Below are 24,897 nucleotides of genomic sequence, written 5' to 3'. Positions count from 1 at the left end.
GAGGCCGTCACGATATTCTTCCAACAGCCTTCTGCCAAATGCTATGCAGAGGGTCCCTGAATTAATCTTGCTGTAAATGAACAACTGGGAAAACTTCAAAAATCTTTTGCTAAACAGAAGCAGTGATTTAAACAAGGGATTGCACAGGCCCTAAACAGTTTAATTAGTGTATTATTTATTTCATTAAAGTTTAATCAAATTGATTTTTAACAGCAGAGATCGGTGTATTTTATCTTTCCTGAAAAACCAGCCCCTGATAAACTGATCTTTGGAGCGCTGCAGCTTCCTCTATATAAAATGCACAAAATCATGCAAATCCGATTGTATCTAAAATAAGGCAACAAATAACTCCACTGCCCTATTACTTGACAGCATTACACCTACTCCTTTGCCATCAACCCCTTCATACAGTGGTGGATGGCTTGCTCCCACCACCACCCCCCACCCCGAGAGCCAGGCGGGACAGCGGGGTCCCCTGAACTCCAGGCAGAAAAGGCATCCCAGGTGAGCCTTCATCGAATCACTGCAAGGGCACCTCTAGCCCTGCACTTGGCTGCTGTTGTTTTTCTGTGTAGATAAAGTGGAAGGAGGAAGGGTGTTCTCAGCTCCAGATGGACCTCCTACGCAACCAAGGTCAGTTGATTAAAAACAGAAACCAAAACCAGGTTCTGAATAAATCTGAGTACAGATCTGAGTCTATTAGTTCTGAACTGCTTGAATTCAGGCAATATATACATTCAAAGAACCTCCTAGACAAGAGGCAAATGAAGCTCCAGCAACTACAGTGGAGGAGGAGGAGGAGGAGGAGGAGGAGGAGGAGGAGGAGGAGGAGGAGGAGATGATCAGGAGGCAACGGTTTACTAGAGAAACTCCATTCCAAATAAGAGAACAACAGAGTCGGAAGGGACACGGTTCCCTTTACCACAAATAAAAAGGATTCATTAAAGCAATTGCTTCCTGGGAGAATATTTCAAGAAATGTGTTGTGCTGTTTACACTTTCAGGCCTCTGCTACAGGTACCCTTCCTCCCTTGGGCGAGATGAGCCAAAACCGCTCTTCTCGCGGCCTATTATCATTTTAATTACATTCCCCTCCCAGGCGCTCTTCTTCCTGGAGTGCCAGAGTTTAGAAGCAGCCACTAAGAACACACAGAACCTTGACTCACAACTAAGGTATAATTATTTTTCACAGCTTAATAAAAATAATTATGGTGGTAAGCACATTGTTACTTCAATAGCCCCCTTTTGCTGACCTTTGAATTGCCTGCTGGTTACTTTAAAATTGATGATTGTACAAAAATGGAGAACTGGTGCTTCACTTTGTATGACAGTTCAGAGGTCCAAATTTCACTTCCCCTTGTATGCAGACAAACCAAGCAAATTTGCCATAAGCAATTTACTGAAACCTCCCTCCCTCCCTCCCTCTCTCTCTGTGCTTGGCATTTACTCAATGCTCCAATGTATTCTTCATTCCATTTGTATAGCTGCCCACTTACCATGTGACGTGGGCACGCTCGCTAACCTCCATCAAAACAAAAGTGAAAAATACACCACTCACAGGTCCTTGGGGCCACCAAGGTATGAGGATATTCACTGTTCCACAGAAGAGGTGCAGAGGCACTTCTGGGTCCCACCGGGTAACGTGGTTTTAACCAAAGGGATGTGGACCATGGGATCCCTGGGATCTTGCATGTGGGATCTTGTGGAAAGTGGAAGTAGCTGGAGACAAATAGCCCCACAAATGACCCAGCCTTCTGCCTTAAATGGCTTTCAAGGTCATAACCAGCATCTGGAACTGAATCTTAGACAACTATAGACAAACATTTTGGAGAGAAAGCAGGGAATGGGAGAGATGGAAGCAGGCCATGAACTGGGCTACGTTGCAGAAAATAGAAGAGACCGAAGTGAGTCTCGCTTTCTCCAAAGTCTACCACATAACTCAAAGTGCAGAGAGGTTCAGGACTGGCTAATGGACGGGCTTCTGGCACAAGGCAGAGGAATCGGGATGGTTTTAAGAAGTTCCAGGGACCCACAGATGTGGATGCCAGCGCAACTCATTCTGATGTCCATTTCCCAGAGCCAGAAAGCCCTGGACCCAAGGCCCCCAGGAGCGACAGGGAAAAGGGGCCCTCGCTTGCATGCCCAGGTTCCACTGTGAGTTTCCACCCAGCGTGTTGTGCTTGAGGGGCCACTACCCTCTCTCAGCTCTTATTATGACCTTATGTTGTGAACTAATCACACTTTTCATAAAAATACTCACTCAAAATAAACTCAAAAGCGCCAATGCGGATTTATCATACACATACGCCTTCTGTACGGCATGATGGAGTGCCTGAAAATAAAACTGCTATATTATTGTAATGTGATTCACAGAAGAATGTTGATAAAAATGAATATTCTTCGAGTCTCATATTCATGTCTTTAATAGAGGTGTTGCATAACTCAGAAATACAACAGTGCTTCGTTTAGAGCTGAACTTATTTAAAGCAAGTATTTTTATAGGCCAATTTGGGCAGCCACAATAAACCTTCCAAGCCTCTAGTTCTTGGCAGGACCTTGTGCCCCAGGCAAGGAAGATGCCTAAAGAGTAGAATGCTTACAATTCTGGCCTCCAGAGGAAAAACAATAAATCGCTACGAAAACACACCATCAAACCCTAAACACAGCATCAGTTTCGGTTAATTACAGCCTTGTCAGCAATGTGATTATTCAAACAGCTTGTGCAAATGTTAATGAGTCTTATTTGCATATTTATTTTTCCCTTTGTTGAAATGCCATTATTACATTCTACAATGATGAATAGTGCTGATGAAGTGGCCGGATATGTAATTAGTCCTAAGGTGGAGTGAATAGATCAATGATGGAAAAAACTGAGTTTAAGAAATAATCAAATGAGAACACCCAATTAAAAAAATTAAAAGTAAAAAAACTAAAATGTCCACATAACCATTTATCATTTGGATTTCAAAACTCGTTTACAATAAAACCTTTTTTTAATAAGTGAGATTGTGACAATAGATTTAATCAGATATCTGAAAGAATAAATGTGTTCTGCAAAAGCAGAGCTGGACCAATATTTTTCAGACATTGAGAAAAGTCTATTTGACAAAGATTTTCATAAAGGGTTTGTCATCCTTCTATAGTTGAAACATGCACATCTTTAGCTTTGTAAAACATATGGAAAAGGGGGGAAAGCAGGGCTTAAAATACTGCTTTATTTTTAAAAGGAACATCTTCCTTCGTCTTTTGCTATCGCTTGCTTGTTTTTTCCTGGGGACCCTGGTTCCTGAAGACCAGATGGGGACATTCCACATGACCAAACCGATCCATCACCTCTGCGGAGGGCAGGTGCAACGCAGCCGTACAACAACACCCCCATTTCACAGCCTATCGGGCACAAACACATGATCGCCAATCAATGGCACCCCAAGGACTTCAGATGGGGAGGCTCTCTCGAGTCTTACTGGTCCATGCTTGATGACTTCATAATCACACGTTATTACATTCACTGGAGGATACAAACTAGTGTTTTAATAACCTCCACTGGAAGCGCTTCGCGGTGTGCACATTATTAAGGGCACTCCCTGCAATGAAGTCGTGGATTTATATGGCATATGGCTGAATTATATGAAGTTGGAAACTTCTACCTTAAAAGTGTTTCTGTTCAGCCCAAGTGTCCTAAAAACTTCATTCATTTTGACTAAAAGTCTAGGTATTTAATCTTTGCACAGAGAAATAATGATACATCAAGCTAACGTAGGTAGAAAATTTAAATAATGTAAACATTTGCTACAGAAAACTACACTACACATTTTATTCAGAACTATTTTCTGAAGTGATGGCTGTGTCCATTTTAACTGTATTCCAGGACCATCAATCAAAGCTCCAGCAAGGTTTCTATAGTCTTCATAGAGAACTACCGGCCAACTTGTCTTTTTCCTCTCTGGGCCCTTCTGGACCAGTATTGTTTAGGCCGTCCCTATCCCACCTTCTCCCACCTCCCTGGAAGGGGCAGCCAGAGAAGCGGCCCCATTCCCCAGCCGGGAGACAGGGAAACTCTCTGAGGTAGGTTACCTGCAACACTGTCTGTGCAGCAGCAGCAGCAGCAGCAGGAGAGCGAGCACAGGCACCTAAGTTGCCACCTCCTCAAACTTTAGACGGACAAGCGATGGATCAAGGTGTACGGAAAAGAAAGAACCTCTCGGGGTCTGCTTCTCTAGGTTGCTACTCTGAGAGGGAGCGTAATCCTAACAGATCCCCCAGGCCAGCAAGCGGGACCCGGGTGAGATGCCTTGCTCCACTCCCTTCGGACCTACTGCAGCACCTGCTTCCTAAAGCCCAAGGAGAGTGCGGGGCAGGCGCAAGGCCAGCGCCTGGCTCGGTAGACCGATCTCTCGTGGTCGAAGCGACCGGCCACCATGAGGCTTCCGAAGGAGCCAGCAAATTCAAAAGCAGACGAAATGGGCAGTAACCCCTGCGCTCCTTGAACTGGGACGGCCTCTGCTCCCAGCTTCATGGCCTCTGTGGTTTTGGCAACAGTCACCAGGACCCCCGAGGTCTCGGCTGGGCTATCCAATATCGTCCCTCGTGCAGCAAGAGTTCAAACTCACTTCCTTTTATGTCCTAAAGCCTGAACATAACTGCACAGGCAGGGAACTTTATGAATCAATATTACTCCTGATTGTTCATTGACTGGTTTCATGGACCAAATATAATTACTTCCTCAGTTATTTCTGCATAAACCCTCATCTGAAAACCTGCATTTGAATAACTGCAGAAAGCTGCACGTTATCATGACGCAAAACACCTGGACAAAGCAAATTGTTTTTGAAACCATCCCCTATACTCCACATAATTCTGAAAAAGGAGGGAAGCCAAAAGCAAGCTTTTACTTGTAATTCCAATCAGTAATATAAAAATATCTTCAAGGCCCAGGAATCGGAGCACTTAGAGAAGGCAGTTTACATCCCCAGGGCTAGAGGCACCTACACAACCCTTCTTCTAAGTTGCATCATAGACACATTAACCAGGAAGCATCCCGTATTTTCCCTTCTTTCCTCAATTTATTTATAACTGAAATCTATAAATTCTAATAGTCACTATTGCTCCATTGAAACTATTTACCAAATTAAACAATTAGTTAGTTACTGTTAAAGTAAAACATTTAACACTTTACAGGTTGCCCTCCTAACAAAATTAGAATTAGAAACATAAATCAGTTCAATATTATTTCCTGACCAAATTACACTTTAGAATGTCTAAACCAATTTTAAAATTCATCTTCTAAAAAAGCATAATATTCATTGCTGAATAATTATCCATTTCTATTCTTCAGCATTTTTTTGCTCCAGCAATGTAAAAGATCATTAATGTCTTTAAAAACTCCACTGGTCAAGCGCCCAGCAATTAATAATCCACTATCTTTCCTGGCAAACACGCCTGCAGCTGAACATGCAGTAATACAAAATAAAATAAAATACCATTCTGCTGACAAATTTTTAATGATTCATTGACAGGACCTATGGAAATTTTATGAAATTACACCATTTAAAATTCTGTGAAGAATAATCCGTTAAGACTACCAACAGGGAAAGCCTGAGCAAACTACCGTGTTTCCCCAAAAATACAATCTGTCCTGAAACTAACCCCTTGCCACCTTTTTGTCGCGTGGGGAAAAATATAAGCCCACTCACGAAAATAAGCCCTCTGGACAACCACCCCCCCACTTTTTGGGGAATGACGTTCTACCTGGCTGAAGGGGGGAGTTGCCGGGCGGCTGCTCCCTTGCAAACTGGCTCCCGAAGAGCCAGGCACAGCTTCAGGGGCAAAGCAGCCATGAGGTGACCGTGCTCACGAGCAGCCGCTCGGCAAACCCCCTCTGCAGCCGGGCAGAGCGCCATTCACTGACCTAGGGGGTATCTCTAAGGTGCCAAGGCACATTGGCACATTCGGGTTACCCCCTAGGTCAGTGCATGGAGCTCTGCCCGGCTGGAGAGGGGGTTGCTCAAGCGCCTGTTACGCCCCTGCTGCGCTCCAAGCATAACTTCTTCTCTGGCTTCCAAACTCCAAAACTCGGCTGCTGAGTCTTCCAGCAGCGGCCACTCCGGCCCACAGCCATAGAGCGCATTCCTAGAGCGGCCCACTGCTGGAAGACTCGGCAGCCGAGTTTTGGAGTTTGGAAACTGGAGAAGAAGTTATGCTCGGAGTGCAGCGGGGGCGGAACAGGCGTTCGCGCAACCCACCTCTCCAGCCGGGCAGGGTCCATGCACTGACCTAGGGGGTATCCCGAATGTGCCAAGGTGCGGGAGCTGGGGAGCGTGCAGAGCGCCATGTGCCTTGGTGTTAGGGTTACCACAAAGCACAACATAATTGCTGAAAGTAAGAGAGGGAGGGAGGGAGAGAACACCTGCTCAGGTGGCTGCAGACTCAAAGAATTAAGAGATTCGCATGAAATTTGATATCACAGTAGTGGCAGTCCGTCTCTTCCATGGCATTGCAAGAACCAATAACGGCAGTGATTTTTTCCAAATATACTTGAGCAGAGTACTGCAGTTTCTGCCTTTATTTAACAAGTCCAAACACTGCAAACTAAAACAATGGCTGTCCTTGCAGACCCTTCTTTGCTTCACCCGCCTCATTGACGCAAACTACAGCCCCCCCCCCTCGTCTGTTCTGTGTATCTGCCAGCGCTTCCCTTTGTTCTCTATCACCAATCACTGGATTATCCACAGAGACTTTATTGGGACCTCTCTTCCTTCTTTACTGATATTGGGCACCTCTCTGCCCTTCCCCCTCCCCGCTTTCCTTTTCTCTGGTGACTCTCACATTGAATGGCTTCTGCCAAAAATAAGAGAATAGCAGAGTTGGAAGGGACCTTGGAGGCCTTCTAGTCCAACCCTCTTCTCTGTACTCTTTCAGTCTCAACATCTTTTTGATACTGTGGGTGCAAAATTCCGAGTGGGGTCTTACCGAGGCCTTGTAATACTAACATTCACATGATCTCGATTCAATCCCTCTGCTAATGCAGCATCGGACTTGTCTTGGCTTTTTGCCCAGCATATATTCAAGGGTTTGTCCACTAGGACTCCAAGATCCACCTCGGAAACCCATGAAATAGATGCTTGGGGTCCTGCTACGACCAACTTCTAATGCCTCAGTCTTGGCACTGACTGCTTGCTCCTGCCTGATCATACCAACGGCATTAACCTAGGCGGGGGGAATCGTTTTGTAGGGAGCAACACAGAAATTAATATCAACTTACCTATCAGATTTGAATTCAGGAAAGGAGTTGCAGATAATCCCTCACTGGGTTCTAATTGTCCGTCACTCAACTGATCACCATAGGAAGGAGAATCTATAAAACCCTGTGTGTAAAGAACAGCACTTAAGCAGCTATTATTTTGCAGCTCCACTTACTCAGTTCAAATAAACTGAAATGAAAACGTGGCTGTACAGTGGATCATTTTTGATAAAATTGGATTTTAAAAGTTGGTGTCACAGAATACATATAAACTGGCCATTTTTAAACTTCCATCATACTATAAATACTATAGTATTGTTTTTCATAAATGAATGTCAAGAGGTGAGACGTCAATATCTTCCATAAAACGATTGCAAATGTATGGTTTTTAATTACACCATTGGGAATTTGCTGCCCCTTATGCTGAATGTCAATTTTGGGCCGGGAAGGGTCTTGATTGGTGGATACATGCATGCAGAAGCAGCTCAAAGATTTCTGGTTATGGTATACTAAGCTCCAGTGTACAAAGCTCTTCCCAGTTCTTCTGACAGACATTCCAGAGAGACAACAGCACTTTACACAAAGACTTTGTCACGGTATATGTAACATATTTTTCACAATCATTTGTTAATTGTACCCTCCTCCTTTTGTGCCCTCCCCTTCCAATACAGCAAAAGCCCACATGTACACATCAAATATGTTCCATACAATGATGCCTGGTTTGACTAAGACTCTGTGCCACTGTAGTTTATGAAACTAGGGCTCCCTGCTGCCTGGTACCTATGTAAAATTGGGTAACCAGATCATTTGTTGGTTTTCAGTCCACTTGAGACAGACTCAAGCAATATGTTTGAGAAATCTTTAATTAAAGGCTCTTGTGGCTATGGTGACAATTAAAATTTTGTTTTAGGGTCTCTTCTTGATAGTATTATTTGGAGAGAGACAATTTGGTTATTGCAAGTTGCATACTAAAAGCTTCCAATTTGGACTATTTTATCACATTAACTAGCCTAAATGTATTACTCAACTCCTGAAACAAGAGATCACCAAAATCCCACAGGACTAGAAACCATCAATCCCTGAACATTTATTATTTTCCAGATTGGGGCTTGCACTGAAAGTAAACTTGGTGGAACTCCCTAATCTTTGCATCTGGCTCCTGAAATTGAGGAAGAGAAGCAGCCAACCAGAGTGTAACAGGGGAATCCCATACTCTCGCCTTTATCTGGAGAGATTTGGCTGATTGGAAAATGCTGTGTGGCCACCGATCTCATCACAATGCTGCCTCCACTCCCTCTAGTTTGCTGGGAGTTCTCACTGGAATACCAGCAACTAAGGAAAAATGCTCATGAATGGGTGCACAACTTCCTTCTTCGCATTTACCTTCTCGGAAGTCCAAAGATTCTTCCACTTTATTCACTTCAAAATCATCAATACGCACACGGCAGGAAATAACTTAATGACACTGATAACTTGCTTATAATCATAAGGGTGCCTTCTAGCAACTCTGACCTGTTCTCATCTAACAGGCAGCATGGAGTAACAGCTGCCCAGAAAACATGATGTTCCTAACCAAGATCAGAATATACAGTCTCTTCTATATTCAAACCCAGCACAATGTTTTAAGTAAATATTTTGCACAGAACACACCTGTAATTTGCAGTGGCTTCCTATATAACTAATGTGATAGTTTTTGAATAACAGAGCACAACCCTGATTGGACAGTTATATTTAGATTTTGGAGAAGGTTCAGTAGTATGATGTCACCAGTTTTATTAGCAGCAATCCTTTCTTGGCAACATTTCAGCAATTAATATCAGTAGAAGTATGCATACTTATGTAAATTGGTTAAGTTTACTCTATCTGGTGTCTTTATCCTATACTGTATTTTTATGTTGGAAGTCTGTAGAGATTCTCAGTCATCCGGGTCATGGTTGTCTAAAGCTGCTTTTTCAGGAGGCAACTGGACTGTCTTGTTTTTTCTTTTGAATGTTTTGCTTCTCATCCAAGAAGCTTCTTTAGCTCCGACAGGATAGTGGGGAACGGTCAGAACTGCAGAAGCTTCTTGGATGAAAAGTGAAAAGTCTTCAAAAGAAAGAACAAGAAAATCCAGTTGCCTCCTGAAAAAGCACCTTTGGCATTTTATGTTGGAAGTTTTAAGTTATTGATTCTATATTGTAGATATTCTGCTTTTGATTTAAAAAAATACTGTTCACACTATAACTGAAGAGGTGTCGTATGGAATGGAATCAATGAATATCTGCCTATTAGGATTATCCCATCACTAAAAGCAGACATTTTTGGAATCTGACTATTACCTCTTCCCTCCTCAGCCACCAAGACTTCCCCGATTCATCTTGGTCATTCCAATACTGCCAGGCCAGATGGTCTGCATGCCAAGTAAATGCATCACTCCTGAATTGTAGCCCTTCCCCTATGCCTACCCTCCTACCTTACTCTCTCCACCCCTTGACTAATACAGAGCTTTCTCCGTAATAGCAGCTGGTCAGATGGAAGGCAGAAAGGGCAGCCAGGATTGTGGCCTCAACGTGTTTCTTCTCTGCCAGGACCAGGGTTAGTTCAACAGGCCCTTCCACCCCAACAGGATTCTCTCACATGCAGACTATTCCTGGAATGCTATTTCTTCATTCTATGATTTAATGGGAAATCTGTAGAGTCAGGAAAGTTTCCTGTATTTCAGGGAGACTGTGTATAAAAAGATAAAGGAGATAAAAGAGAAGAGAATTCTACGAAGAATCACATGCATAGAAGAAGCGAATCCTACCGCCTCATGTTTCAATTTCTCCAGAGCTATTGAAATATCTGAGCTTTTTCCAAGAAGGCTGCCATTTTCCTGTAAAAGAAAAAAAAACATTTAGCATAATGTACCAACCTCTACATTTCTAAATAAACAAAGCATAATCATAAGAAAACTGATGATTTCAGTTTTGATGAAACTGATGAGGCTGATCAGTGGTCTATTTGGACAATTTATATCATGAATAACTACAAATTATACACACAGACACACTTTGTGCTCTTGGAGAGATTAGTAACCTGAAGCATACCTGCCACTTAAGAACCATAATGTCCTGGTATACTTCTAGTTCCTAATACAATTAAGGAGGTGGAAACAGATTTATAACCCACTTATCTCCCAAACCACTTGCCAACCTTTAAGAAATTAGTATATGAACTCTCATAAAAATTAAAAAAAGCTATAATCAGTGTTTGATGCTGCAGTGTTGGCTACAATGACCTAAGTGCAACTGGGATTCCCCTTGCGTTAGCTAGCTAGGGAGACATTATAATTCTAGTTATCGAAATACTCTTCAAGTAACTTATGGTTGTCCTTTTTTTGCTTGAACATTTTATATTCTACTAGAGGGGTGAACCTCTAGTCCAAAACATGTCATTAAATTAAATAATACTCCTGATAATCACTGTAATCAAAATAATAGAAGTGGCTGGGAATTGTAATTAATCAACATCTGGAGGCACACAGATTATATATTTTTAAATTCCACTTTTATTATTTTATAAGTAACTTGAGATGGCAAACCATGTATTTTAAACCATGTATTGTTTTGTGTCGTTTTTAATTTTGTCTGTATCCCCTCTTCCCTGGGTTGAGTTGTGAGCCGCCCTGAGTCCCCTTTGGGGGAAAAGGGCGGCATATAAATAAAATCAACATTCAACATTCAACATACACAATGCTCCTTCCTCCTCCCGCTTTCCCCACAACAACCATCTTGTGAGGTGGGTTGGGCACACAGTCACCCAGCCAGCTTTCATGCCTAAGGCAGGATTAGAACTTGAGTTTTCTGGTTTCTAGGCCATAGGCTGGTGCTTCAACTAACAATTTAAAACCATTTAATTCTAGCAGTAAAAACTATTTTCTTCATCATGACCAAAACTATTTCAAACAAGTATGCTATATTACTGATTCTACAGGTAAGAATTACTTAATTGCTTTACTGGACTTGTATAAATAGAACATGATGACAATAAAAAATAATTAAACCTAATTTCCACATTTTGGCTGGGGACACCAATGTCTGATGAGACGCTTTTATGAGGAAACTGCAGTCAGGAAAACTGTTTGAAACTTGAGGCCCTCTCTGGACAGTAATGAGCTCTAGATCCAAACTTTGCGTTCCCAAACCTGGACAGCTGCTCTAACACGTGTTCAGATCTGTTCACAAACCTCCCTGGCTCATATCCCATCTTCTGATTAGTTATTTGTGTTGGGAAATAATTCCGTGGCTCATGAAAAGCACCTCAAGGCAAATACATACAAGTGCTCAGATATGGGCTATTCCTGTCATGGGCTTGAACTACAATTTAAATCATTCTCTTACCCTTGTAGGTTCATAGGAAGGACTTGACTGACTGCTTGCATCCCAAGGTATCACCGCTGCTCGTTCCTCCATACCTATCAGAAGAAAGAAAATGCCTGCTCTGTAATAAAATGTGAAGATTCAAAGAAATCATGGGTTTAAATTAGGCTCAACTTTCAATCCCCTGAAAGCATTCAGAAGATATCTCAGGGCAGCTTCCTCCCGATTACTCACACCCAAATTAGATGAGTTTATATTAAGTGAGGATGTATTTTGAAAAAATGCTTTCAGCTTAGTTACACTGAATCACATTCGCTTGTTAATGACAAGGCAATTTGGGAAACTCTTCTTTGTATTTCCTTTCAATCTATTTGCCACGTAGTAATAATATCTGTGATCTTACATACTGCAGAGTCAAGCTTGATTGCAAGTCATTCACAAATGTAATGAAACTCAATATTTCCTTGCTCTCTTCTCTATCAAATGTGTTTTGGAAATTCTGGAAAGTGTGGCAAGGGAAAGTTTAAGGGTATGACTGTGCTGATTCATCATCTCCAGCTGGTTGTTTTGCAGGCTTCCTGGGGCTCTGGATCAACTCTGAACTGGGTTCCAAAGAGATGCCTCAGAACACCGAGGGTGTGAATGACATTCCTTTAATCAGGGGTGCTCTTTCTGGGATGTGGGGCAGTTGCAGAAACCTGGGGAAAGGTGTCAATTCTTTAAAAAGCTGGAAACGGGGGGCTCTAGGTGAGCTCTGACATACCATTCTGCAAAACTATCCACCCAGTGCCACCTAGTTCTACAACATGCCAAGAACAAAAACTTCAAGACAGTAATTCTCTGGATATACATCCATCATTTATTTTAAATCAGTGTTGAAAGGAGGCTGCTTTTACTGCTGGTAGTAAACGTTAGTAATTTTTATTTTTCCTCTAACTTCTTAGATACACAATGGAACACTTGTGAGTAAAAAGGATGTAACAACTGTACTAAACTTAATACAAAATGGCCCAAATTCTTACGCTAATAAATTGCATGACAAATGATTTGTTTTTGAGAATAATCTTCATACAGTAATTCCACATGTAGGATTTACTCAAAAACCAAAGAAATGACATTTGTTAAGTGTCAACTCCATAACTTACAAAAGCAATAGAATCTTATCATACGATTGATATATTATCATTATACAATGGTAATTTTCTAGAGCATTTCCCAGAGCCACAGTCCAGTATAACTTTGCCACATTCTACAGCTGACAATGTCATCGTTTTATTGTACTTGGTCCAAGGAGTGAGGAAGTGTGGTTGGTGGCTGGCACCAACGAAGGCCAAGGTCACCCTTGGCGTGTCATTCTTTTCTCCATAAGAGAAGGCAAAATGACCACCACAGCAAATGCCAACATAAAGATCTTCCATTTTCCAATGCAAAGAAAGAAAACTGCCTTTTCAGCAGTCGCCCCGACCCTTTGGAACGAGCTCCCCGTGGAGATTCGTACCCTCTCCACCGTCCAAGCCTTCCGCACAGCCTTGAAGAACTGGCTCGCCCGTCAGGCCTGGGGATAAGGACCGTTACCCCGCCCGAATATTGAATGTATGGTGTTGATTTTATTATATGTTGTCGTCTTAATGTTGTATTCCCCCTCCCTTGGTTTTCTGTGAGCCGCCCTGAGTCCCCTCAGGGAAAAGGGCGGCCTACAAATGTTAATAAAACCAAAACCAAAACCAAAACAATATATAGGTCTCTGAAGATTCTCAGTCAGCCAGGTCAGGGTTGTCCCAAAGGTGCTTTTTCGGGAGGCAACTGGACTTTTCCAGATGCCTCCTGAAAAAGCACCTTTGGGGCAAAGAACACAACACACTTAAAAGATTTGCAAAACTTACAGCAGACATAGACTCAAATAGACTGTATAGAGGAAAAAATAGTGCTACAATTAGCACCTATAGCTTACATAGATGCAAGTAAGATTCTACTCTGAAAGCCCTATGAAGCGGTATACAAGTCTAATAAATAAATAAATAAATAAATACTCTCATGAAAAATTCCATCAAAGTCGCTTCTAATACTAAATTAGTAGGACTGTCTTTCTTCCTCTTGTGAGCAAAATGCAAAACAAAAAATAGCAAGTTTTTGGATAGGGAGATCAGAGGGAAAAAAATTGTGGTTATGAGGACAGGAATCAGATAGTCAAATGTTCTCTGATTTACACTTAACTACTTTCACAAACAGGAGGAAATAAGCCAAAGAAATCATTTCACACACACACAATTCTCATAATCACATTTAGTAATTTTCTCCCTAAACCGAATAACTGGTTTAAGTGATCATGCAAAAATCAGGCTACGGAAAAATGAAAAGCACCGTCTATACATTTTTGTTTCACACAATGAGTCATTGTTTTACTGTAATAATCTGTAGGCGATGATTCTTTTTTTTCATCTTTAAATATATTATGAATATGCAATCTGTTGAGAGTAATTTGAAAATAGTTTTTCAGTGTCATGCAAATAATGGATGTCAAAGTAAGACTTTCTTTACTGAATTGCTTTTTTATTACCGAATAGCAAACCAAAGGTGTAATGCCAAAAAAGCCATTGGCTTTGTTAGCCAATCAATTGCAATGGACTGAAATAACACACTTTCCAACTAACATCATTCTATCAAGACCCCCAATGAAGATTTTCTAGGAAAGCTGTGAAATCCCACCTGCTTCCTTATTTGCATTTGGACACTGGACTGTTCCTGGGTTTTGTCTTTACAGTAAACCAGATTCACTTATGCAAGCTACCTAGATTTCTTTTTTACCTTTGTAAGCAAGCCAAGAAGCACTTTAAATTGATACTCTTAACCGGTTTTAACAGGAGAACTCTGCTATCACCTATTCAGAGCCGCCAGCAGCCCTCTGAATGTGGAAGCAAAACTCATCCCTCCTTCTCACTTCTTCCTGTCCCTCAGCTGCTTTCTGCAGATCAAAGCCTAATTGCTGCAAAATAAAATCAAACAAAATGGTCTAAATCAGAGTCGTCAAACTCGCGGCCCTAATGGGTCACACACTGGCCACACCCAGGCCTGGTTTAGTGAAGGGGGGAAAAAGTCCCGATATGTCACGTGACACCGCCATGATGCCGCAAGTTTGACATTCCTGGTCTAAATGATCTTTGGCAGAAACAGGAACATACACATATACATACATCAAAAGGTCTGACCGCCCCCCAGCAAAAAGTAGTCCGTTAAGTTTACTTAACATTTCAAAATTCCTCCATTCTAATGAGAATTCTTTTAACTAAAGCAAATAAATTAAAAGGAAAAAATATGCAGAGCGTTTTATGGTATTAATAATAGTATTAACAAAATATTTTTTCAAAAATGGGGAAAAAGAAAAAGTTATGCAAAATTATTTCATGAACAAAACATTCCCCAAAACTGACCCAATTGCTCATCCCCTTGTTCCTGGGACACTCACTCCATGCAAGGAAAGGACTAGTGATAATTACCGCCTATCAGCAATCCTCTGCTGCGAATCAGGTACAGATTTATTCATCCAATGTTCATGGCTTTCTTTTATCTTCCCAGTCTTCAAGGGTTTAAAATATTAGGGATGCACTATCTGAACATCTTTATTCCCCACCATTCAATTCAAAGTCTTTTAAACAATTCTTTAGCTCAAAACACATAATATCAAGTTAGGATTGTAATGTCTGGAATTTATTTTTATCAAGGCAACTGCAGCTCACCTTTAAAGTGACAGACACACCTGAAACAAAATTTTCCATTGTACGAATTATAAAATCAAAATTTTATATTGCTCAAGGCCAACTTCCATTGCTTGATAAAAGCACAAGACCTATGCTCATTATCCCAAAGCTTACATAAAATTCATGTTAATTATTTATCTTATCAATTTTCTTCAACTTCTTATAAAAAGAGATTATTTGCATAGGAACTTCAATCAATTCTTCCAAAACTTTTTAGCAACTGCAAAATTTCAAAATAGCAATTGAACTCTGATCCCTAATAACCAAATAGTCAAAAGAAGCTGAACGAACTGCCAAAAATACCAAAGCCAAAAAAAAACCCTTCATCTGAATTTTATCTGAAGTAAATGTAAAAAATTTAGTAGCAACTGAATTTTCCCATATTGAGTTTTTGTGTGTGGCTAAAATGGTCAACATTCTACACCTGCAACCTATAGATAGTCCATAGATCTTTTCAAAGTAATTCCAGAAAGTTAAGGGAAATGTGCACAGGTTTAGTTAGACCAGCATTCTTGGTTTCATCCGAAGATTTTTATGAAGCATCTGAGTTCCAATGAAGGAAATCCTCCATCTATGAAGGCAAATGACTCTCTAATTTTGGTTATACATTGTTGTGGTAAGTTGAGTCATGTGACTGTCACCGTAAGTGAATCGCCTGGTTCTTAAGTCTGAATCCAGGTTTTCTAATGGGTGTTTTTGGCTGGAAAATGGCAAGAAGCCTTGCAAAATGTGATCCCGTGGCCATAGGACCTCTGCAACTGATTGTAAATGCGAGCCGTTTGCCAAGTGCCCAAAATGCCATCACAGGACTGTAGAGGTGGTGGGGTAGATGTAACATCAAGGATGGGTTGCAAGTGATCTTTGAACTAACCATTTGCAAGTCCAGGACTAAGGGTATGTCACAAATGTTCCAGGGGTTGCCGTTATCCAACATACCGACAAGCTTCCTTGAAGAATATAAAACATACACCAAGATAGAGCCAGGAAACAAATACATAAAGTAGAAATAGAAAAAAATGTGATTTGATTAGAAGCCAAAACATTCTTAGTGTTCTTTTGAAGATCAGACTTTTTAAAAAATCCTCTCCAATTTCAAACATAGTTACATTTTGAGGGTCAGAAGGCAATTAAACTAAGGTCATAGGTGATGCATGGAGCTTGTTTTGCCTTTGATTTTATCTGAATATTACACCCAATGCTAATGTAACTTTTTTTTTAAGCTCCCAGGATCCAATGTTAAACTTTCTATTCTTTGTCAGAAGTCTCTCTCCTGAGAACCCATTCTGCACTTCCCAGTTCTACTGCTTCTACATTAGAGGTGAGGTGGGTTGTCTCTTACTTGCTTATTCTGTTTCATGGAGTTCTTCTATATCCTCCAAGACGCTTGGGTACAGTTGTTCCCTGCAAGCAGATGGAGACAGTAACAAACACAATTTTTTAATGGCAACATCCCCAGTGAGGGGAATTTACAGGCTCAAAATCTAAATCTTCCAAGGAAAGTAAAGAAAATCTACTATCAGACACAGAAATATTAGTTGTTGTTAAGTGCTTAAATCTCAGGTGAGGTCAAAATAATTCTGTAGATGTTAAAAATATAACTTAGGTCAGTCCTACACTAGATAATATATTCATTGCTAAATTTATATGAACCTCTGAACGAAGAAGGCAGGAGCGCTGGGCAATTCTCACAGAACCCAGGTCAAAGGAGTCCTTCTCCACAACCTGTTTCCCAACAGTTCTCAAGCTTCCTAGGCAGCCTGGCTAAAAAGCACAGCAGGTGGGAATCCAGGAAATGACAACTCCCAAATACCTAATGAGCCCCAGGCCCAGGGAAGACTGGACTCGAGTCCCCTCTTAGAAAGCAATGCACCTTTGCAACCACACTCAATTCCATAGGAAATACTTAGAGCACCTATTATTTTCTTAAATACCATTTCTTTTAAGGAACTGGCTTACACCTGGCACATTAATTATTGTTAAGTCTTCAGCATGTTAATGTCTGTGTTTCTTTGGAATACAGTATTTGTTCCAATATAAATGAGAGAAGCAGCCATCAGTTCATTACAGGGCACTTCCAATATTCAAAGTGCCACCAAAATCAATACCGTAACATGGCTTTGAAATTCAACCCTCCAAACATTCTTTGGAGGTCAAAGACTACTGTGATTGCTTTAAAAACTAAAATTATACCCACACCATCTGCTCACACTGAATCTCACAACAACGTCAAAACCTGAATGACAGAAAATGAGGAATTAACTTTGGTTGCTAATGAATCCGCACTTGCCTTTGTTTGGAGGTTTGTAATAGAAAAAGCAGAACATTGTTCTTACAGGGAAGAGCATACGCCAGGCCTTTAGCACCACTAAACAATAAAGGCCGTAAACATGTGCTCCATTTATGGCAACTTTTCCAATTTAATATAATATCCAATCAGAGAAAACCCTAGAAGCTGCCTGGTGGATCACTGCTCACTAGCGATGATGCTAGCTGCAAAAGTGGATTTATTATCCATTCTGCTTTCATTCTGCCCAAGGAAAGTTATCCAGACAGATTGATCCTTGCTATCAACTCAGACAAGATCACAGACTGATCAACTGCTTTATCCAAAACTGCTTAAATGTACATCACTGAATTTTACATGAACAGTCAAACTTCAACCATCAGTAAAATCCTATAGTAAAGCTAACACAAATAAACTTGTGTACCATTATATACTTTAGCTAATATTTATTTGCAGAGATGTAAAAATAATTAAGAATGTTTGCATATTTTAATAATTGAAATTTTCAGCAAACACTGCTAAATCTGATTTAGTTCTCAGTCATCAAGACACCTGAAAATGTTGTTTTCTTTCATTTAAGGCTTTCCAAAAGTCTTTTAATGTCAAAACGTTTAAAGCAACATTTCCCCCTTTAATTGCTTTAATGAAATATTGTCCAATGACATTGGGAATACCTTGATGTAGAAAAGATCTCCATATATGCACACTAAAGTCAACTAAACATTTTCTAAAATGAGCAGCATCAACTAACTAGATAATCAACCACGTAGCATCATAAAGTAGTTCTGCTAAAGAAAATTCCCAGGAGAACAAAGAAACAAATAAGCCTTACAATAAAGTTAAACTGGTTCATTTAGTCATTTTTCAGTCTGGTTTAGTGGGGATGTCTGACAAAGTCACAATCCTATATTTCAATAAATAAAAATTTACCCTGAGAATGAATCCATTCATCATTTGTTTCTTGCAAGTACTGCTGCTATATCCTTCAGAGAAAAATTGATACTGCTTTTTTCTGTGTTTTTTGTACCCTAGTTAAAAAACCTGCCAATTGCAGCTAACATGGCCTTCCTCAGATCCCTGTTGAGAAGCAGGTTGTTCCCCAGCCCACCAAGTTTATTATTTTTATTGTGTTAGTGAATGTTAAGATTTTTTTTTAAAGTGGTGCATAACACTTTGATGGACAATACATAATTTTACAAGGAAAGTTGTATGCAAACATAAATATAAATAGCAAGATTATACACACACACACCCACACACACGTGTGCCTTAATTTCTTTGGCTTATTATATCTTGCTCCCTTTCTGCACTTTAAATGAAGTTAAAGGGAAAAGCCACGTCTAAACTATAATCTATTGCATGAAATGCCATTTCTGGCTTCTACAATAATATATTCAAGAACTACATGTCATTTAATTTAAAAAAAAAATGTCTGCTAACTAAGTGAAACAAAATATACTCCACTATTAGGAAGAAAGTTATTTGATCAATATTTCACTGCATGAAAATCCAAGTCATACACAAAAGGCTGAAAAGTATTTAAATGCAACAAGCGATATATAGCATGTTTAAGAAATCATATACAAAATTTCTGTATATAATTATGAATGGCCACCCTGTGAGAGTAGGAAAACCAGGAGTGCTAAGTGTTATACAACGCTACACAGCCAAATATAGTTTAAATGACAGGGAAGGAATTAATCTAGAAGCCTAAGAATCCTGATTTGAAATTTTACCAGTATGTTTCAGTATGTAGCCTTCAAGATTTTGTTTACCCAACTGTAATACAGGGGTGATTGGTAACATTTTCAAGGAAGGATTGAAAATTGGTGTAATTTTTCCCAAGTAACTGCTGACAAACTGAATACATGGCTTACATAATAGATATGAAAAGCTTTTGTGTGGAAAGAAATAAGGTACCACCAAGAGCCAACCGATCTCTGGGAAGAGGAGGGCTGTTCACTGGATTAAATACACACAGACAGTCTAAGACCTAACTAACCTTATCATCTTCCCCTTTTCACTCCTACTAGCTCATAACATCATCTTCTCCTCGCCTTCTCTTTATCCAGGTTTGTTCATCCTTCTTTTTCTCTCTCTCTTCACGAAAACTCACTAGTTGCAACAGCTTCCATTCCTTGATAGTGGCCGGTTTGTTTGTGAAAGAGGCTGACTGATACTTGCAGATGGGGGTCAACTGATTTTGTAGACGGATATGCTTTGAGAGGCAAATCATTTTATTTAATTGGTTATTAATTGCTAGGATTTCAAGAGAAATAACACACTAAGCATATTACATGTGGAAATAAAAATCCACTGTTCATTTTATTTTCAAACTTTTTAAAAAACATATTTCCCCACAGTGTCACAGTCAGTAGGTAAATGCTGGTGATTATGTTGCTATGTGTCTGTTTAACTGAAAGGAATTAAGCCATTAAGAAAATAATTTCACAAATCTGCGGCTGCTTAAATTTTTGACACAATAACTTCGGTGAACATAATCTTAGTATTTAGGGAACTAAAACCCCGCTATGCTGTAAAGGTAGCTTTATAACCCAATTTCCCCATCCTCAGATGATCAAACTTTCTGCATTTTTTCAACACAATTGCAATCAAAGAAAAAACATGAAATTCATCAGCTGTTGTCTTCATCAAATTTTCAGAGAGGCACTTGGCTTGTTTTAAAATTAAAAGTTGAAGTTAAAATTACAAGGATTCCGCAAGAGAGTGGGCGTGACAAAATGCAAGTAAAATCCTCAGGGAGATAAAGGATAGTCAACTTTAGTCAGGACCACAACAATATCCTAAATGCTTTCCATTGTAGGAAGCCGGGAGAGGATCAAAAGTGCTTGTCAAGGATAAATAGAAACCTAATGTATCTAATTCTATTGGACAAGATATAAAAAGTGTACAGGTTCTATAACAAAATATAACACATGCTGTCTTAAGAACAGATCCACCCAACTCATTTAAATTTTCAATATCTGTTCTTCTCTGGGAACATTATCATCTCCTGAAGTTCTGATTTCTTAATTTTCTATTACACACATCAGTTAACATTAGCCCTATTAAATTAATCTGATTTTTTAATTTCAGGTGGAATGTTTTGACTACAAAAAATGGACTAAGCCATTTTTAAATAACATTATTGCATTCACAATGACATGCATCTTCAACAATTAAAATGCATTTTGTATATTAACTTTAAAATATTAACTCCAGACAGAACTGTTTTTCACATTAATTTGGGAGTATTTTCCCCAATTGACAGACGTAATTTGTTGTACCTACTTAGTTGCAGAGATTTTAACATGTCAAATACAACTGGCTCAATTTTGGCTGTCACATATTCATGTATTTGCAATTCTGGCCTTATTTTTGGTTATTTGTGCGTAAACATTTTTTAAAGAGTTGGGATAAGGTTGTTTGTATGGTATAATTTGCCCACATACCCGGCCTTTTTCAATTATTTCATTAAAGGATCAAATTATTCCAAGCAACTGGGGTAAGTGAAGCAAGAATGCCCCATATATTGGTCCAGCAATTGTGGTTAGAACAGAGCGAGGAGAAATGAATACAGCTACTGTATATCGGACAGAACGCTGTGTTGGGCCACAGACTCCACAATCTAAACACTGAATTCCAACAGCCTCAAGGGATTGTGATTTATGACCTCATTATCTACAAGTTTACACTGGCACAGAACTCCTGCAACTAATGCTGCTGCTAGTAATGAAATAACTTTATAAACTCTAATTGAGAATTTAATTATGGGCAAGACTTAATTGCTTTGCCAATCTGTTTTCTAGTGCAAACTGACTGACTGGTTGGGGAAAAAAAGAGTTTTGAAAGGAGGTACAGATAGTTCTCGACCTACAACAGTTTAGTGACCATCTGAAGTTACGTGACTTTTTCAAATGTGTGACCATTGCAGGATCCCTATGGTCAAAAAAGTCCCGATAAAGTTAGAGAAAAAATATTTTGCAAATCTCAACAAAATAATAGTGAAATATATATGGCAAGGGAAAAAAGCAAAAATTAATCTAAAGATGTTACAAGATGGAAGAATTGGAGGAGGGTTTGGGCTACCGATTTGGGAACTATATTATCAAGCAGCAGCAGTGTTATCATGGATGAAAGAATGGATTGTATTGAGAAATACAAGGTTATTGACATTGGAGGGACATGCCTTAGTTGGGCTGGCATGCCTTCTTATGATATGGGAAAAACAAGAGGTGGTTATTTTCAAAGGCATCATATAAGAAATGCTTTATTAGTAGTACGGGAGAAAGTTAAGAGAAAAACATTATTTGAAGATACCAGCTTGGCTTTCGACAATGGAAGCGTTAATACATCTAAATGTTAATATGGGAAACATTGTTAGATATAAAGATATTTTGACAGAAAAGGGGAAACTTAAAAGGAAACAAGAATTAGAATAACAAGGGATAGACATGGTTTGGTACACACAATTGCAGATACAATCTAGATATGAAAAAGGTGCTAAAATTATATGGTTTCCATATGGAGATGACAGAATTGGATGAGATACTTACAGGGACAGAACAGTGAATGATTAAAAAATTGTATAGCTATTTGCTGCATGTTAAACTAGAAGAGGAACAGGTAAAAGAAACGATGATAGCATGGGCAAAACTTTTTGGATACTCGATAGAGTTAGATAAATGGCAGCAACTATGGGAACAAAATTATAAATTAACAATGGCAACTGCATATAAAGAGAATTTGTATAAAATGTTTTATAGATGGCACATGTCACCCGAAAGATTGGCAAAAATGTTTAAAGATAAATCAACCAAATGTTGGAAATACCATCAATTTGCAGGGTCATATTATCACACGTGGTAGACATGTACAAAAGGGAAAAAATACTGGGCAAGGATTCAAATGTGGTTGGAAGAGATGACACAGCAACATATCGACTTAAAACCTGAATTGTTCTTGTTGGGTATCTTACCAGGGAAATATAGTAAAGAAAATGTATATTTGATTATTCATGTAATAACTGTGGCTAGAATTGTATTTGCACAAAATTGGAAAGCTGAAGAAATCCCTAAAGATGAAAATGTGATTAAGAAAATATTGGATTGTGCAGAAATGAGCAGATTAACACTAGCAATTAAAAGAAATGAAGAATCCAATTATTATAATATATGGGGGTTATTTTATCATTCGTTAGAAAATGAATATGGATAAAAAGTATAAAAGTAAATAATTTAGGAAGAGAAATGTTATAACAGGAGGAATGTTAAGTTGTAATGCTGAATTAAGAACAGATGTATATAAAGAATTTGGTGGTAAGCTATAACGATTACGACACAAAAAAAATTGTACTCAGATGACACACTGATTGATGAATGATGAAATGTTTGTTTTAAAAGAAAAAAAATAAAACTTTTTCAAAATCCAGACACCTGGCAACTGGAATGTATTTATGAAGGTGCAGGGTCCAGGGGTTGCGTGATCCACCTTTGCCCTTTCTGACAAGCAAAGTCAATGGGGAAGCCAGATTGCATTGATTCACTTAACTGGGCAAAAGAATGATTATAAAATGAAGCAAAACTCATTTAACAATTGTCTTGCTTAGCAACCAAACTGTTGGGCTGAACTGTGGTCGTAAGTCAAGAATATTTGTGTTTTATGACAAGTCTGTAGTAAGCTACTCAGCTCCCAAGATTATTCCCTCATACTTTCACACATGCTAAAGTTAGTGCTCTAAAATTTTGAAGCACAATATGAAGAGCAGAATCGTAAACTTTATTAAGCCTTACAAGCCACAGCAACAATGATTAAAATGGTAGTTGAAAGTTACAGTCTTTACAGGAGCCACATAATATAACCAAGAGGATTCTCTAGTCGCCTGTAGAAAAAATGGAACCAGCCCAGGTACCATACTTATTCTCTATGCCCAACATAGACTGAATGCTCTGCAAAGTTAAATGTAAACCTGGGGCAAGATGGGTGGCCAATTAATTTTACAAATAAATAAAAATGAATGCCAGTCTAGAGGAGATTGAATATAGGCCAATCAATTTCTAACTCACTATTGAGGCCTTCTTGTCCACTCAATATTATCTGAAGAAGGCAGAAAGCAGAAATGCAGATTATGGTATGAGAGTATAAGAAATTGGAAGTTTTCTCCAAGGAATTTCTTTCAGAATCTCTGCTTTGCTCGCCCAACTTCTGAGGAAATGCTGAAATATTCTGGCATGTCTTCCCACTTAGTGCACCAAATTAGATAGCTCATTATATAGACTGAGTGATACAGGATGTGTATTAAAATTAAGCATAATATAATAAAACCGTAGACATGTTTCTCCAGATTAAATTATTGAAATATTACTGAAGACTCAAATTGTAATAAGGAAGACTAATAATATTGAAACTATTAGGATAAACACATTTTATGTCAAAGCTGCCAAATCCCAAACACAAAATATTCAAATCATACCCCAAAATGCAATTTGCAAAATGCTGTCAGAACAGCAGAATAACATGGTAAAAGGAAACAATTTGGCCAACCGAATTTGCAATATTCTTTAGAAAATAGATAATTATTAATAGAGAATTAGAGAAACACACCAAGGAGAATTATTGGAAATACTTTAATCAATATCGTACTCATTTCACTTTGTCAAACCGTGAGAAGAATAAGCAAATAGTATGTAAGAAACTATACAATTTAAATTAGAGTATTAGTGAACAATTCTATTAGAATTTAATACTAGAATTGTCAGCTGTCATGCAAGTTTACATGACATCAGACACAAGAGTAACCAGCAAATCTGTTGTAAAGGATAGCTGAGCTACAGTGGAAGAGGAATACTTAAAACAATAGACAACATAACTCCCTTTAATATTGGCCATGAAGCATCTGCCACAAAAAGTTGAAGCATGCTCTTCAGTGAGCAGAAAACTCGTCTTTTTAATTTTGCTAAAGAACAAAGACATCCTAACATTGTAAGGATAAGAAACGAAGAGACAAGCTGACCCAGGAGAAATACAAGTTCTTCCTTCAGAGGCAAAGAATCTTTAAATTACAAAGCAGTCGGCAACCTGCCTGAGACAACAAACTAGATTTCAGGTCTGAAACTAAGAAGGCAATTGAATTCTATAACTATATAGACAATTGCAAATAAAATTATTTAATTTTCAGGAAATAATTAGAATAATTCAGTCATGATATGAAAGATGCTGTAGACCATGACGTGGAAAAATAAAGAGGGATAGAAAAAAAGTTGTGCTATAATTTTAAAAT

The 24,897-nt window shown here is 39.0% G+C and overlaps 1 protein-coding gene across 11 annotated transcripts in view; it reads right to left on the bottom strand.

Annotated features, from left to right (window-relative positions):
• TCF12 (transcription factor 12) overlaps window positions 1-24,897 on the bottom strand; it is a 53,892-nt gene that overhangs the window by 27,363 nt on the left and 1,632 nt on the right. For 4 of the 11 annotated variants that reach the window (XM_087703903.1, XM_087703905.1, XM_087703904.1 and 1 more), the window contains exons 3-5: window positions 11,601-11,674; window positions 10,025-10,093; window positions 7,261-7,363 (exon numbers count right to left, since the gene is read on the bottom strand). In XM_087703903.1, coding sequence (XP_087560029.1) covers window positions 7,261-7,363; window positions 10,025-10,093; window positions 11,601-11,674 — 246 coding nt within the window. Of the gene's footprint in view, window positions 1-7,260; window positions 7,364-10,024; window positions 10,094-11,600; window positions 11,675-14,457; window positions 14,563-16,205; window positions 16,282-16,673; window positions 16,736-19,620; window positions 19,745-24,897 lie in introns of those variants that run through there. The other 7 variants (XM_087703910.1, XM_087703906.1, XM_087703907.1 and 4 more) reach the window with 7 other exon arrangements.

The sequence above is a fragment of the Thamnophis sirtalis genome, unplaced genomic scaffold, assembly GCF_051295495.1.
Source record: "Thamnophis sirtalis isolate CommonGarterSnake01/CBP01778 unplaced genomic scaffold, rThaSir2_p1.2 scaffold_2, whole genome shotgun sequence".
Classification (NCBI taxonomy): Eukaryota; Metazoa; Chordata; class Lepidosauria; order Squamata; family Natricidae; genus Thamnophis; species Thamnophis sirtalis.
The sequence above is the reverse complement of the archived record's forward strand: the minus strand, read 5'-3'. Positions and strand labels throughout refer to the sequence as shown.